General features: G+C 41.3%; 1 protein-coding gene across 2 annotated transcripts; it reads left to right on the top strand.

Annotated features, from left to right (window-relative positions):
- The first annotated feature begins 739 nt into the window (after positions 1–739).
- CNBP (CCHC-type zinc finger, nucleic acid binding protein) lies at positions 740–9,471 on the top strand. Of its 2 annotated transcripts, none has more exons than XM_015407439.1 (5): positions 740–952; positions 7,227–7,346; positions 7,526–7,618; positions 7,733–7,931; positions 8,492–9,471. In XM_015407439.1, the coding sequence occupies exons 2-5, from the start codon at positions 7,244–7,246 to the stop codon at positions 8,607–8,609; spliced, it is 513 nt and encodes a 170-aa protein (XP_015262925.1). In that variant the 5' UTR covers positions 740–952; positions 7,227–7,243; the 3' UTR covers positions 8,610–9,471. The 2 variants fall into 2 exon arrangements, with proteins under 2 accessions (XP_015262925.1, XP_015262924.1); XM_015407438.1 differs by having other exon boundaries at positions 7,730–7,931.
- Positions 9,472–14,361: the final 4,890 nt, after the last annotated feature.

Here is a 14,361-nt window from a genome sequence, read left to right as displayed (position 1 = left end):
GCTGCCCACCTGAAACTTTCTGGGGGTTCATCTTACATTCAGGGTTGCTGTCCTTTCAACTAAATGCGACTTTCCTTTCGACTAGTTTGAGAAGTGTACATTATGCGCCAAAAAATACGGACTACGGAGCCACGGGTAACTTTCCTCGTCTCTGACTGGTGACCTTGTATGACGTTTGCAAACACAGACTTGGCACAGTAATATTTTACATTTATGCATGTTTCAAAGGGCTAAACTCCAAGACTTGCAGGAATACTCAAAAGGCAGAACATCTCGTTGAAGTCTGGATGCCGACTTGTGTATTTCAATAGGCGGTGGTAGGCTTCAACCCACTGACAGACAAGGGTTGGGCAACATCACCCCCCTCAGCAGCATAGTGAGGCGTCGCTTGGGCCAGCCCAGCTGCGTCAACAGACCGAGGGTGGAGACAGGATTGCGCGCGCGGCAGAGTGAGGGCGCACTCTCTAGTGGGAAGTCTGGGCGTGACGAAAGAAAGCCAGCGGGAAGGTCGACCCTCCTCCCCCCCTCCTTCCCTGTCCATTCGTTCGTTCGTTCCATCCTTCTCGCATAGCCCCTCCTCTCGGCTCAAGAGTGCTTGAATAAACGTCGGAGATTCCGGTAGGCGGACTCCTCCCCCCTTTCCACGGTGCTGATTGGCTCTTTCCATCCTGCCGTCGGTAGGCCACGCGGAAGGCTCCGCGCTCCGCCATTGGCCGCGCTGTCGGAGTACGGAGCCGTGCGCAGATCGGCAGGGAGGGCGCGTGGGGTCGTGTGCAAACCGCGTGTGGCGCAGCCAGCAGGGACTCAACGGCAGCAGGAGCGGCGCGTAAGAGGCCAGTCAAGTCTCGCGCGCGTCCGCGTGTTTGCGTTACGTAGGTAGGGAGGAGAAGAGGGAGAGAGGAAAGTCTACCGCTCGCTCGGACGTCCCGGCCTCAGCGGTATACCGAGGGAGGTAAGGAGCAGAGATTGAGGGAGGCCGAGGGAGGAGGGGAAGAAGGCCTTGCGGGGTGGGAGGCCCTTCGTGACTGGGCCGCCAACCGAGGGAGGAGGGCGCTGCCTGGCTTCGGCCTAGTGCGCGGGAAAAAAAATATTCTCCCCTGCCCCGTCTGATGGAGGGTGGGAAAAAGGGGTCGCGGCTCGAGACCGAAAGGCAGCCCCCCGTGAAGGGGAAGTGGGGACTTCTCCTTATCCCCGCCTCGGAGTTGGCCTGGCCTTCCGCGTACTCGGAAGGACTGGGAAGGGGGGGGTGGAGGCAGCGACGAAGGCCAGGAGGGAAGGAGAGGCCGCGTTTTTCCCGCCCACTGTTGAGGGCGAGAGGAGTAAAGACTGCCCATCTGCAGGGAGGCCGGGCAAGTCGACGGCGTTGGGGCTGAAGTGAACTCTGTGAGAAGCAAGAACTGCGTCCTGTGCCGCCTTCTACTTAGTAGGGACGCGGAGGGGGGGGGGAGGTGGCTCTCCTTGCTAGATCTGTGGCGCCGCTGCCCGCCCGCCCGCGCATTCTCCACGTGCTTGGCAGTGTAACTCTGGAGCTGGACTGAGGGCGCTGCTGCCTTCGCCTTTCTGCAGATAGCTTGTGATTCTGGGTTAGAGTTTTCCGATTCTCGGACTTGCTTTATTGTTTGCTGCTTGTCTGGCGTCATTATGGAGGTATCGTGCGAAAGAAAGGGAGGGAGCGATACAGAACGATGTTATCGGTGTTTACGAGGAAGCAAGGTGGTTTTACTTGGGTGGATTACTCGCAAGTAAATTCACCTATGAAAGGACTGGGTGAGCAGTTAGTTACTCTTATATGCATTGTCAGGGTTATTTCAAAAATAAGTTGATTATAGCCTACTTTTCCCACTGATATTCAAGGTGGATTACACAGTGTAAATTAATACAATCAATAGATAATACAAATGATAGGTAATGCAAATAGATCTAGGATTATACCAATCTGAAATAAATCATGACATGACAATTTAAACAATGCAGAGTAAGTGAAAGTCTTTGGACATGTGCTAGAACTGCTTGGTCCTCTGTAGATTACAAGAGGTCTTGTAGGTTAGGAAATTTTAAATTATTGACCAGTGACCATCATTGGGAAGACCACATCTGAATACCCAGTATGTGTTGCTGCTTTATGTAAAATTGGCAGCTGATCTGTTTACCTGTGTCAATAGCAGGTCGTGTGAAACAAAACATAGTGTATGTGTGCATTGGTCTTGGTTATAATTTATTCAAAGTTAGCATCTGACAGAGTCGTTCCATTCTACAAAATTTATGCCATAATGAACTTGTTAGTCTTTATGGTGTGCTCTTGGGCTCTTTGTAGTGCAAAATAGTTACTCTGTAGAAATTTGACAGCAGTTTGGAAGAATTATAATAAGGGAGGATAGTAGAACGCCAACAGTGATTTGTAGAAAAATTTAAAAGTTCAGATAGTAGTAATCTAATCAAGGAAAAAATCTCAGTTAATTGTCTTTCCAGTTTTAAAAAATCTGAGTAATCTGTAAGGGAAAACATTACATATTGCAAGTGCAGCATTCATTTCAAGGAAAGGAGTGTATAATAATGGTAGTTGAAGGCAATGATCACTGTTGTTACTTATCGTGACCTTGGAACTTTATGGTAGACCTTATGATCAGAATGACAGTTTTGTTGCAATTAAGACTCCCAGCACTTCTGAAACTGTCATCCATGGGTGGGTAGCATTGTGGTTACTCGAAGCCTACCATTGTAAAGAATGGCACTGAGTGTTGATGCAAGATGTTGTCTAACAAGTCTGGAAGATTAGATCAGAGTAAAGTCAAATTGATTACTTCCTGTGGTGGTGATTACCATGTTTGACTTGCCAGATCTCCTTGGTAACTTTTGGTAAAGTTTCTGTGTTCAGGTTTCATAGGCAGGCATCTATAAAAAGGTGTCTTTATTATAGTTACACTCTGCTGCTGTGTGAGGTGCCCAGTTGTATCTTACCAAGGGACTATTACTTGATACCTACTCAGCAGCAGGTGGTTTTAGACAGTTTGCTAGGTCCTGACCTAGACTTAAGAATGGCCTTAACCATGCTTGAGATTAGTATTTGGGCTTTAAAAAAAACCAAAATGGTGTAGCATTCCTTTCACAGTTCACAAAAAGAACCAACTTGTCATGACAGTTATATAAAACTTATTTGACCTCATTAACTCCATAAGTGCTGAATCTTTAATGTTAGCAGTTTAGTAAAAGGATTGTCAGTCTGGATGAAACCTGCAGTGATTGTGTGTAGACAAACATTGAGGGTGGGGTTTTTTGCATAATTAAAATCCATGCACGTGTGTAAGGTGCCATCAAGTCGCAGCCAGCTTATGGTGACCCCATAGGGTTTTCAAGGCAGGAAATTAACAGGTGGTTTGCCATTGTCTTCCTCTGCAAAGTGACTCCTTGGTGGTCTCCCATCCATATACTAACCTGAGTCCACCTGCTTGGTGTGTTTCTGTTCATAGCTTCTGAGATCAGGCTACACTGGGCCATCCAGACCTGCTTTCTCATGTTTGCATTTGAAAAGTAGCATGAGTTGACAGAACTGTCTTTCTGGAGGAGTATATAGAGACCTGTTGTGAAGTCCTAACATGCCCCTATTAGGAAACACTTCTTACAGGTGCTGTATCTTACACTTAAGGCACTGGGGGTGGGATGTGGAGAAGAGTGAACTGAAGATCTGTATTGATCCACAAATACATTTGCCTCTCTCTGACAAACATGCCTTCCCTGTTTGAGTTCATATTCTTTGGAGACATTTTGAGTGCATCTGAAATCAGAAATGAGATTCTGTTGCCCATATCAAAAGACTTTGGAGCAATAGGGTTAGAGATGACCACAAATCATAGCCAGCTACCAAGGCCAACCAAAACATGTCTCTGAGGACATGTGCCCTGTATAGCAGCGTAGAATGGTTTTCCAAGACTGCCATTTATACATTGTGACAGTATTTTTTTCTGTTTTGGAAGTTATCCACATACTACTTCATGTTATGTATTTGGAACAGTTATCCCACACTGTCCATTAATGCCCGAGACTGCAGCTTTAAAATAAAATGCTTGTCTATATATTGTCATCCTGCTTCTGATCAGCTTCATTAGCACAAGCAGGAGAGCTGCCATTGGAAGGTTCAGAGGAATAAAATGGCAATAGGCTATACTTGGAGGATGTCATCATTCACCTGCCAAGTGTTCCTTTTGTGCAGGAACAGTATTTTGGAAAGCTTTAAAAAGCGGTCCGATTATGCAGGCTTAAGTATCTTCCACATCAAATGTGAGTATATGCTTCGTTTAGCTCAGGTGTTTGTAAAATTAGCATCACCTGATTCAGAATAGCAAGTAGGTTCTGGGAATCTCATGCTGTCAGTTTGAAGGTTGCCTAGCAACTAAAATGCCCTAACTTCAAACATTTGGTGTGAACAGGGCAAGGAATGAATTGTGCTGGGTATAACAAATCTGGAAATGAATGTCCAAGTACGGATTTGAACTTCGAGGTCAGCATCCATTAGCATGCTGTGCTGCTTTGAACACAACTGAAATAGTATATTTTTAGGGATTTAGAAAGACTGAACATTTGCCTGTGTCTAGGTCAGTGGGAATATATGTGGCCATGTATATAGGCTTTAGCTGAATTAGACAAGTATATTTCATTATTTCATCTGTTATAACTGTTAGGAAATAAATGGAAGACACAGCAGCCAGAAAAGGGAAACTTGACCCAGAAGCACTTGAAGAGGTGGAAAAAGGTGGTGTTGGGAATCTATGGAAAGGCAGCAGATGGGAATGGGTGAAGCAGGGAGCTTGACACAAGGAGAGGGCAAAGGAAGGCAGACAGAGAAATTGGTTGGGATGGCATTTAACTGTAGTCTGTTTTGCTGTACACATCTCAATTATGATTTTGGCATTTTGCTGATACAGATGGGTTTTCACTGAATAGCAAGACTCTAACATTCTTTTCCTTGTATTGTATTGATACTGGATTGGAAGAAGGCATAGCGTTGATACAGTAGATATTTCTTTGTTAATCACAGTTAGAAAATCAGGTCTTTTGTATAGGAAAGCCTGGAAAATGCATTTGCCTTGTTAGAGTGGAGCCATTCAGGTCACCAATAGATGCATCCACCATATTGTGTCACTAAATATGTGCTTCATTTATGTATTTTGCTTTAAAACCTGCAAGAAATTCCAACCCTTTGGGTAGCAGAGGTAGCTGATCTCATAGAGACTTCTTCAGTAGCATCCCAGTTATGATGGTGGAAAATCTCAATTAAACTGATGTGAGTCTGCTTGTATGAGGCAACTTATTGGTTGGTTTGTCCTTGAGGTCTTGAAGCAATTATGTTTGTCCTTCTGAGCTATCAATTAGGTTTAAAGTACATGTGATAGAAGTAGAGATGTGAAGGCCTGGAAAAAAGCCATTTTTCCCTGAAGACTTTTTTATTTTTTCCAGAAAAATTGAAAAAAGAAAAAAAATTATGGAACGTTTTATTTTAACATGATGACAAGATGTTCAAATATTTCCCAAATCATTTCTAAAAAAATATGTATGGTGTCAGACTGATCTAATTTCTGTGCACTGAGGACAAGCAAGTCCTAGGTTACAAACTGAACTCTCTAATGCAAGAACTAGATGCATTGCTTCCTTTAGGAGGTGCTGTTGTCACAATAAAAGGTTTCAATTTTGTTTTTGCATGTGGGTGGGTATTCTGTTTGTAATCATTGTTTGGATACACTATATTTTTAATGTGCTAGTTGTGATAATTTCATGCCAAGTAAAAATATCCATAGTCATATTTTATGTTCCTAAAGTAACAGAATGACTTTCAATCTGGAAAAGAAGTGCTAATGTAGCATTTTTTTCCAATTTTTCTGGAAAATTCCAATTTTTTTTTGAGCTTCAAAATTTCCAGAAATTTTACATCTCTAGAGAAGTAGTCTAATTTGTTTAAAAGCAAGATCTTTGCCAAATATATTAAATGGTTGGGGTACTAGAGAAGGTGTGCACAAGCAAGGGCAGCTTGAACAATTTCATAGGTTTCCCCCAAGTACTTTATTTCATCTGATTTGTTTCCAGTGTCTGAAAAGACATGGGGGGTTTTAGACAACATGGTGAAAAGGGTTTGGTACCCCTTTAATTCTGAAAATAATTTCCCAGAACCTGCTTCATACACGATTATTTAAAAGAGGGATCTGTCTAAGCAGGTTGATACTGCCTTTGCAACCGTTTTATCCTGTCCAAAGGGATAGGAACAAATAAGAACACTTGATCTGAACTTTTACAAGCTGAATCAATATTGCTACAAGACTGTCAAGCATTCTCTGATACCTGAATTCTTGATGTATGCTAGAAAAAATTGTTTTAGTTTAACTTTATTAACGTTGGAAACCTAGGTTGACTATGTTCCATGTTTGAACATTTTTTTATTGGGAGGGAGCTATAGTTGCGATATATCTTGATCATATGGAGTGTCATGCAGAAAGTGCGTTTGCATTCTTCCATGTATTGCTTTTTCATTCGGATTATCTTATGTCCCTCCTTGTTTTAAGGTTTCAGGGTTTTAACAGAACCTATATTTTGAGTTAAGCCTGGGCTAAACAGTTGCTTCTTCCTCTTCAGTCAGTCCATCACAGATCAGAGAGGTATTCAGTGGTCTCAAAACCATGTTTTCCATAGTGAACATCAACAGATATACTCTAATTCATCCATTTTCTCCCAGTTATGGAAGGATGTGTAGTGTATAGAAAACTGGTGATGTTTCAGACCGTGTTAATGTAGCCATGACTTAGTTTAGACTTGAGGGCAGTATTAGGTTTTAGAGTTGTGAGGTTTCAAATGTTAACCATTAAAAAGTAATATTATAGGTAGATATGTCTTTCCAGTCCATTTGCATAGATCTGTCATAAATTGTATATAGGAGCATTACACTGTTCCAGTTTTCTTTTAGAATTGCTCATAAAATGTTACTGACTACTGTAGAACTGTTGAGGCTATTGTAGCACTTTTATCATGTAACTAAAGTGCAAATATTGAAGTGCAGTTTTTTGATGGTGCTATCTGACCACCCCAAATTAATGAGAATGCTGATAGATTGATAAAGTGAATTAAAGGCCAGGTTTAATTTGGGCAGTGAACATAAGGGCTTGGAAAAAGAAGTGATTGGTGTAAACTTCTGACACATTTAACATAAATACTTCATGCTGTAACTCTTACCTTCTCATTCATAGGAAGCCTAACTGTGGCAATGAGCAGCAACGAATGCTTCAAGTGTGGCCGTACTGGCCATTGGGCTCGAGAGTGCCCAACTGGAATTGGCCGTGGCCGTGGAATGCGAAGCCGTGGCAGAGGTAGTTTTTTACTTTCACAAGATGCTTCATTGTATATAGAGTTTTAAAGTAGAATATTTAAATTTGCCTCAATGATTGTAAAAACTTCCCATTTTCAACATTTGGAAAAGATCAAGACTAATTTTAAGTTTTTGTGCACTTTGGACTTACTTCTAAATGCCGTTTCTGTTTATAAACAGGCTTCCAGTTCATGTCTTCATCACTTCCAGATATCTGTTACCGCTGTGGTGAATCTGGCCATCTTGCCAAGGATTGTGATCTTCAGGAGGATGGTAAATATTACTAAATTTTGGAGAGCAAAGATCAGAGCAGATGTGTTAAATACATGTTGTCCTACTCTATCAAGGTTTTATAGTCTTGTTGTGTTCCTTTTCTTATTGTGGAAGCCTGCTATAACTGCGGTAGAGGTGGCCATATTGCGAAGGACTGTAAGGAACCCAAAAGAGAGCGAGAGCAGTGCTGCTACAACTGTGGCAAACCTGGCCACTTGGCTCGTGACTGCGACCATGCTGATGAGCAGAAGTGCTATTCTTGTGGGGAATTTGGACACATTCAGAAGGACTGCACCAAAGTGAAATGCTATAGGTAAGAACCAGACTTATAGCTACAAAAATGAACATTACATTAACGTAACTGTTAAATAACCGACTCCGCAGTTATTCCATATTTGAAAGTATGGAAGGTTGTCTAAACGTTTGTTCTTTTGCCTATTCACAATAAAATTGTGAGGGTAAAATGGAGAGGAAAGCTATGTATGTTGCCTTGAGTTCCTTCCAGAAAGGCTAGGATAAAAATATGGTAGGTAATAGAAAGTGCTGGCCTTTTGCTGGTATGACTGCATGTATCTTGGAGGTAGGTAATCCCAGGAGATTTTAGACATTCACAGTATTGTGTCTTTCCTTTGGCAGTGGCTAATGTGCCTGACTACTTGTTAAATCTCATTTGTGTGACTTCCTAAAAACTTGTATTGTATTCCTTGTTTCTCTATGTGTATGATCTGTGTTGCCTAGACAATTCCAGTCATAGTCTAGGATTAGAGATAGTTAATGGCAAAGGAACTTTAGCTGCAGTTTCCAAAAAAAACTGGTATTTTTCAAGATCTACTCTTGTATGTGTTGCTTAAACGCTGTTTTGTCTAATTTCAGGTGTGGTGAAACTGGCCATGTGGCCATCAACTGCAGCAAGACTAGTGAAGTCAACTGCTATCGTTGTGGCGAGTCAGGACACCTTGCACGGGAATGCACAATTGAGGCTACAGCTTAACTGTTTTCCTTTGTCGCCCCTCCTTTTTCTGATTGATGGTTGTATTATTTTTCTCTGAATCCTCTTCACTGGCCAAAGGTTGGCAGATAGAGGCTACTCCCAGGCCAGTGAGCTTTACTTGCCGTGTAAAAGGAGGAAAGGGGTGGAAAAATCGACTTTCTGCATTTAACTACAAAAAATGTTTATGTTTAGTTTGGTAGAGGTGTTATGTATAATGCTTTGTTAAAGAACCCCCTTTCCGTGCCACTGGTGAATAGGGATGGATGAGTGGAAAGAGTTGAGTCAGACCAGCAAAGCCTCCCTGGGTTCCATGGAAGTGATCGTATGCAGGAGGAAAACTGGAAGTGTCTGAACTTCCACAGTAAATACTTTATTACAATAATGGCCTTGGATTGTCTGACCTCAGTAGCAGTATAATGACATCGAATAATATCTGTATGGGGCCTTAACTAGAGCATATAGCTAAGTGGGATAAACAAAACAATGCACATGCCTGTTACTGGCCATGAGAGTAAGGGAGAAATCGAGAACTGAAGTAACAGTAATACAATAAGTGAGTGTCTAATATGAAATAACAAGGTAATGGGAAACGTTGAAAAAATACTTCAAACTAAATCAAACCCAGAACATCAGTGCTTAGAGCATACACAATTTGGAGCTATTCAGGACTTGAAAAGAAATGCATTTTCACAGAAATCAAGATGTTATTTTTGTATACTATATCACTTAGACAACTGTTGAGTTTCATTTGCTTGTAATCAGTTTTTAAAGTCAGATGGTAAAAGCAATTGAAGTCCTAGAATATAGAAATGTAATTTTAAACTATCAATAAAGCTGGAGGAGGAAGGGGAGTTTGGCTGAAGTTTTTTTGTTTGGGGCTTATTTTTCAGATACATAGTTGCAAAATACCATAAAGAAAAAGGTAGATGTGGAAAAATAAAAGCTGAGCATTGGGATTCTATTGTACCAGAAATGTATTATACCAAGTTACTTCCTGTATCATTTAAACTGTAGAACTGTCAAATACATCACTTCAGCAGCATTATTTGCTTTTTTTTCTTCTCTGTAGACTTAATGCAGAATGAATGATAGGAAAGCTGTTTCATATGTAATCTGTCCATGTGTAGAGCAGACTCCAGAGAAGGCTGAGGAAAATGGACCAGACTGTTGATACAAGCAAAATTGCTGAAATGAGAAGTGAAAACACAGCATTGTGATAGCTTGTACTTGATCAGCACTGCTCCATAGATCAGATCAAAAGAAAGTGCCTATCTTTTTTCATCATGAAGTGCAATTGTCATGTGCCTTTAGGCTGTTCAAAAGCCCTTGTAAAAGCTCACAACCAATGCCTAAAATATAGAAACCTGGGACAGAAAAGGCTAAACTTCTGTGTGGCCTCCATTCTACTACAAATAGGAAAAACTAGATACTCATTGCCAAGCAGCTTTCACTTCATAGACTTCCGGCTCCTACTGACCACCAAAGTCCCTGTCTCTCTGCATTTTTAACTTCAGTATAGTTCTATAAACAGGAATTGCAACTAGTAAACGCTGTTTTGCCAGTTCTGACAGAGTGAGCAATCTGCTAACAACCTTATCTTAACAAGTAGCATTTTCTAAACACCTTTGGTCATTTCAAAATTAGTTGATAGCAATAAAACTTTGGTTAGTATTCCAACTTTTTCTTAATGCTAACTGAATAACATACAAGTGGGAGGAATATACAAATATGATTTGCAGAAAACTTTGTGACTTGGATTATTAAGAAACAACTGGAATATTAAGGCTGGAACCCCTGAGTATACACTATAAACTATATTTCATACTACTTTGAAAGGTTGCTGACTGTACCTATCGGGACTGTATACTCAACCTATTTTATTAATAAAAGCTGAATTGTATGATCTGTATACAAATTGTATATTTCAGCTTTACACAACTTGCTTGCTTCTGTTCAGGAGGCAGGGCCAAGTTCAGTATAGTATCAACCACTGGAAGTCAAGAAATCTCATGAGGAAGAAATATGCCTGAAGTAATAACCAAGGTTTTTGAAGTCTTTGTAGTCATAAGGACTTCCTTATGGAAATAGTTTGTTGCTGCTTCCTTAAGATCATTTTTGTGCCAGTACTTCTATATATGGATACTTAGTCTTACATACTGTGCGACTGAACAACAATAATTTTGTAAGAATACTGGAAAGGTTAAAAAATGCTAGCACTGATCCTGAGAGTTCTAAACATAAATGTCATTGATAGAGCTGTGTGGCTGCAAGCTTAATGCATTTCACTAGAGGTGAATTAGCAATACTCACTGGGTCTTACTGCAGAATAAAAGAGTGGGTTGCATGTCTTTTTGCGACAGCAAGTTATCCATTCCTGAGAGAGCTTGTTTTTCCTAGTGATAAAATTAGATTCACTATTCTGCTTGGCCTGTGTGTATCTTGTTAGAGAATGATACTGCTATTTTCATAATGTGAAAAATACTCTTACAGTGACACATGCTCATATCTCAAAAAAGGGTTACTTTAATTGGGCTACTCCCAGTAATGTTCTGCAGAGCAGTTTCTCCAAATGTGTAGGTTCAGAACACTAATTCCAGCAAGTTTTAGAGAACATTTACTAGTTCTAGATCAAGTTACTAAAATGAAAAAGTGTAGATCGCTCTACAACTGTCTTTGATTGCTATGGTGGAAAAGAATCTAGGATGCAAAATATGAATGTGAAGGGGAATCTTGAATCTAGAGTAATGGCTATTGAGCATACCATACTCCTCAACATTGCTATTAAGAAAAATTTATGCTTCTGTTTCAGAGAATTCAAGGCAGCTCACAAAGTAAGGAAACAAACAAAAAAAAATCAAACAATTGTCAATAAACCATAACAGTTAAGCATTTAGTAGCTTAAAATGGTGTTCATAAACCATCCTTGGACTAGAAGCAGACCATAAAAACACTGTCTTTAAAAAATGGAATCCCTTCAGTTCAAAATACAGATATTCTGGTGTTGTGCCTAAAAGAAAGTAAGGTAAATGCCAGACAAAGCACCACTGAAAAAGGCAGCTTGGTGGCTTCATGTTTCAGGTCTGTGATGGATTCACAGAGAGTAAGCCTTGACATGAGGACTTTAATTGCTGGGCCTAAACAGTATGGGAAGAGATGGTCCTGTATGTATCCCAGCTGAAGCTATTTGCGGTCTTAAAGAATCAACACTTTGAAGTGTGCCTGGAAACGGTCAGTGCAGATCTCAGCACAGAGATGTTTATGTGTTATGTATTGAGCTCCTGACAGCCTGGCTGCCACATTTTGAATCAGTTGGAAGGTTTTAGGCAATTTTCAAGGATGGCCCCGTATAAAGTACATTACAGTAATCTACCCTATATGTGACTAGAACATGGGTCTCCTTGACTAGTTCATGGCTGTAGCTGGTGTATCAGTAGAAACTGGAAGTAAAATGTGCTGAGTTAGTTTCGAGATCCCAAAGAAAAGCAACTGCTCCTAAGTATTATTATCCGATTTATACCCTGTCCTCCCAGCCAAGGGCGGCTTACACAAGAATAAAACAGAGTAAATAATTTAGATGATCATAAAACAATATAAAACAATTATAACATTACCTTCAGTGACAGTTAATGATAAAAGATGGCGGTTGACCTTCAGTGTACCATCCTCTCAGTCAGCCCATAGGTCTAACATTGTGCAGCTGGCGCAAGCTTTTTGATGTCTTCAGAGAACATGGTTCATGGGGCGGCTCCTAATTGAAAGCCTGGGAACTGCATAAGGTCTCGTAGGGCCTTGATCCCCTCTGAGCTCATTCCACTAGAGAGGAGCCGCCACTGAGAAAGACCTTGCCCTGGTTGTAGCCAGCCTGGCATCCTTGGGTCCACGGAGGGTCAATCAATGTTGGGACCCTGACTGCAGGGCTCTCTGGGGAACATGTGGAGAAAGGCGGTCCCTCAGGTATGTAGGTCCCTGACCATAAAGGACTTTAAAGGTAAGAACCAGCACCTTGAAGTGAATTCGGTATGCTATTGGTAGCCAGTTCAATGCCTTCAGCACAGGCTGAATGTGCTCCCACGTTGGGAGACCCATTAAATACCTGGTCGCAGCATTTTGCACCAGCTATAGCTTCTGGATTTGCGACAAGGGCAGCCCCATGTAGAGAACATTACAGTAGTCCAATCTCAAGGTGACCATTGCATGGATTACTGTTGCCAAGTCGTTGCATTCGAGGAAGGGAACCAACTGCCTGATCAGCCGAAGGTAGTAAAAGGCAGACTTGGCAATGGCGGCTACCTGGGCCTCCATTGTTAAGGAGGCATCCAAGAGCACTCCTAACCTCCAGCACTGGCAGCAACAGAACCCCATCAAAGGTCGGGAGTGGGATCCATCCCTTGGCCTGCACAGAACCTCCATCTTCGTCGGATTCAGTTTCAGTTGGCTCAGCCTAAGCCATCCAGCCATGTCTTGTAACAAAGTACAAATGGTGACCCAATTAACAGTTGAGTGGAGTGAAGGTATAGTCTGGTAATGTACATCTAGAAAGAGCTTACTTTGTATTTGCAATGCGAACGTTAGGGAAGTACCTTTCATGTGCAAGGTAAAATACGGGAGTGGAACAAACAACAATTATCTCTTGCGGACCAACTTCAATTGATACAAAGTTTCGTGTTCCCATGCTTCCTCTTCCTTTTCAGAGCTTTACCGATATACATCTCCAACAAAGATATTACAGTTTGACAACGTTCTCTTTTTAGCTTCTGGAACTCTAAGAAATCCAGGATTGATCGCCGTCTATTGTACAGACCAACTTTATTGGGTGGTCTTGGTCTTCCATCACTTCATCATTATTACCAGGCAGCTGCACTATCAAACAGTCATGTGTCACCAAATACTCTTCAAGAAGTTCTATGGATGCCTCCGTCAAGCAGACCAGTCTCCTTAAGAAATAATTCCTTCCTGACCTCAAACATTAGAATTTGGGACTTGAAGAAAAAACTGTTAGCCCCCCAAATCTCTCCACTTACACTTTTCAGCCATGGTTTCCGCCAGGGTTGGAAGTGGGTGCTTTTGCGTCGTGGACAGCATCTGGATTGAAAAGCCTACAGGACTTAATTAACAAAGGAAAGATTCTGTCAAAAACAAAACTTGAGGATAGAATACAAGCCACTGTTTCTTGGTTAAATCATTATCTAATCAGGAGTCTTATAGATCGAGTGAAGGAAATGGTCTCATTCACACGGCCCAAAACAAACTTTGAGTTACTTCTCAGCAAAACATCGTTTGGATCAAAAGGTCTCCTCTCATTTCTCTATAAGATCATATGGGATACAGAAAAAAGCAAGATCCTACCCAACATTAAAGCTTGGAACAAAGATAGCAAGAGAATCTATCCATACAGAAATGGTCTAGCATCTGGAGCTCCTACCCTAACAAATCGAGGATCTTCAATATAAGATGATAATTTTTCAAAACTATAACCAGATGGTATCTCTCTCCAGCTAGACTGCAACACATGCATCCACATAATAGCTTTAAGTGTTGGAAAGGTTGTGGGTTCACCAGCGACTTTTATCATTGCTGATGGTCTTGCTCAGTTCTACAAGCCTTCTGGTCCCAAATTCTCAGAGAAATAAATAAGATAACATCAGAAGACATTCCATTGGACCCGGCTATACTTCTACTTAACTCGATGTACACCATTGATGACCAAGTGAGAGATGTAATTGATGACCAAGACCTGGTGAGAGATGTAAAA

The sequence above is a fragment of the Gekko japonicus genome, unplaced genomic scaffold (assembly GCF_001447785.1).
Source record: "Gekko japonicus isolate JY-2015 unplaced genomic scaffold, Gekko_japonicus_V1.1 scaffold408, whole genome shotgun sequence".
Lineage (NCBI taxonomy): Eukaryota > Metazoa > Chordata > Lepidosauria > Squamata > Gekkonidae > Gekko > Gekko japonicus.
Note: the sequence above shows the minus strand (reverse complement) of the source record. Positions and strands in the feature narration are given on the sequence as shown.

Bases quoted from the DNA above. Each gene is read 5' to 3' on its own strand.
- CNBP (XM_015407438.1), top strand. From the start codon at position 7,244: ATGAGCAGCAACGAATGCTTCAAGTGTGGCCGTACTGGCCATTGGGCT. The intron at 7,347-7,525 runs GTAGTTTTTTAC...GTTTATAAACAG, and splicing joins AATGCGAAGCCGTGGCAGAG to GCTTCCAGTTCATGTCTTCA. The intron at 7,932-8,491 runs GTAAGAACCAGA...GTCTAATTTCAG, and splicing joins ACCAAAGTGAAATGCTATAG to GTGTGGTGAAACTGGCCATG.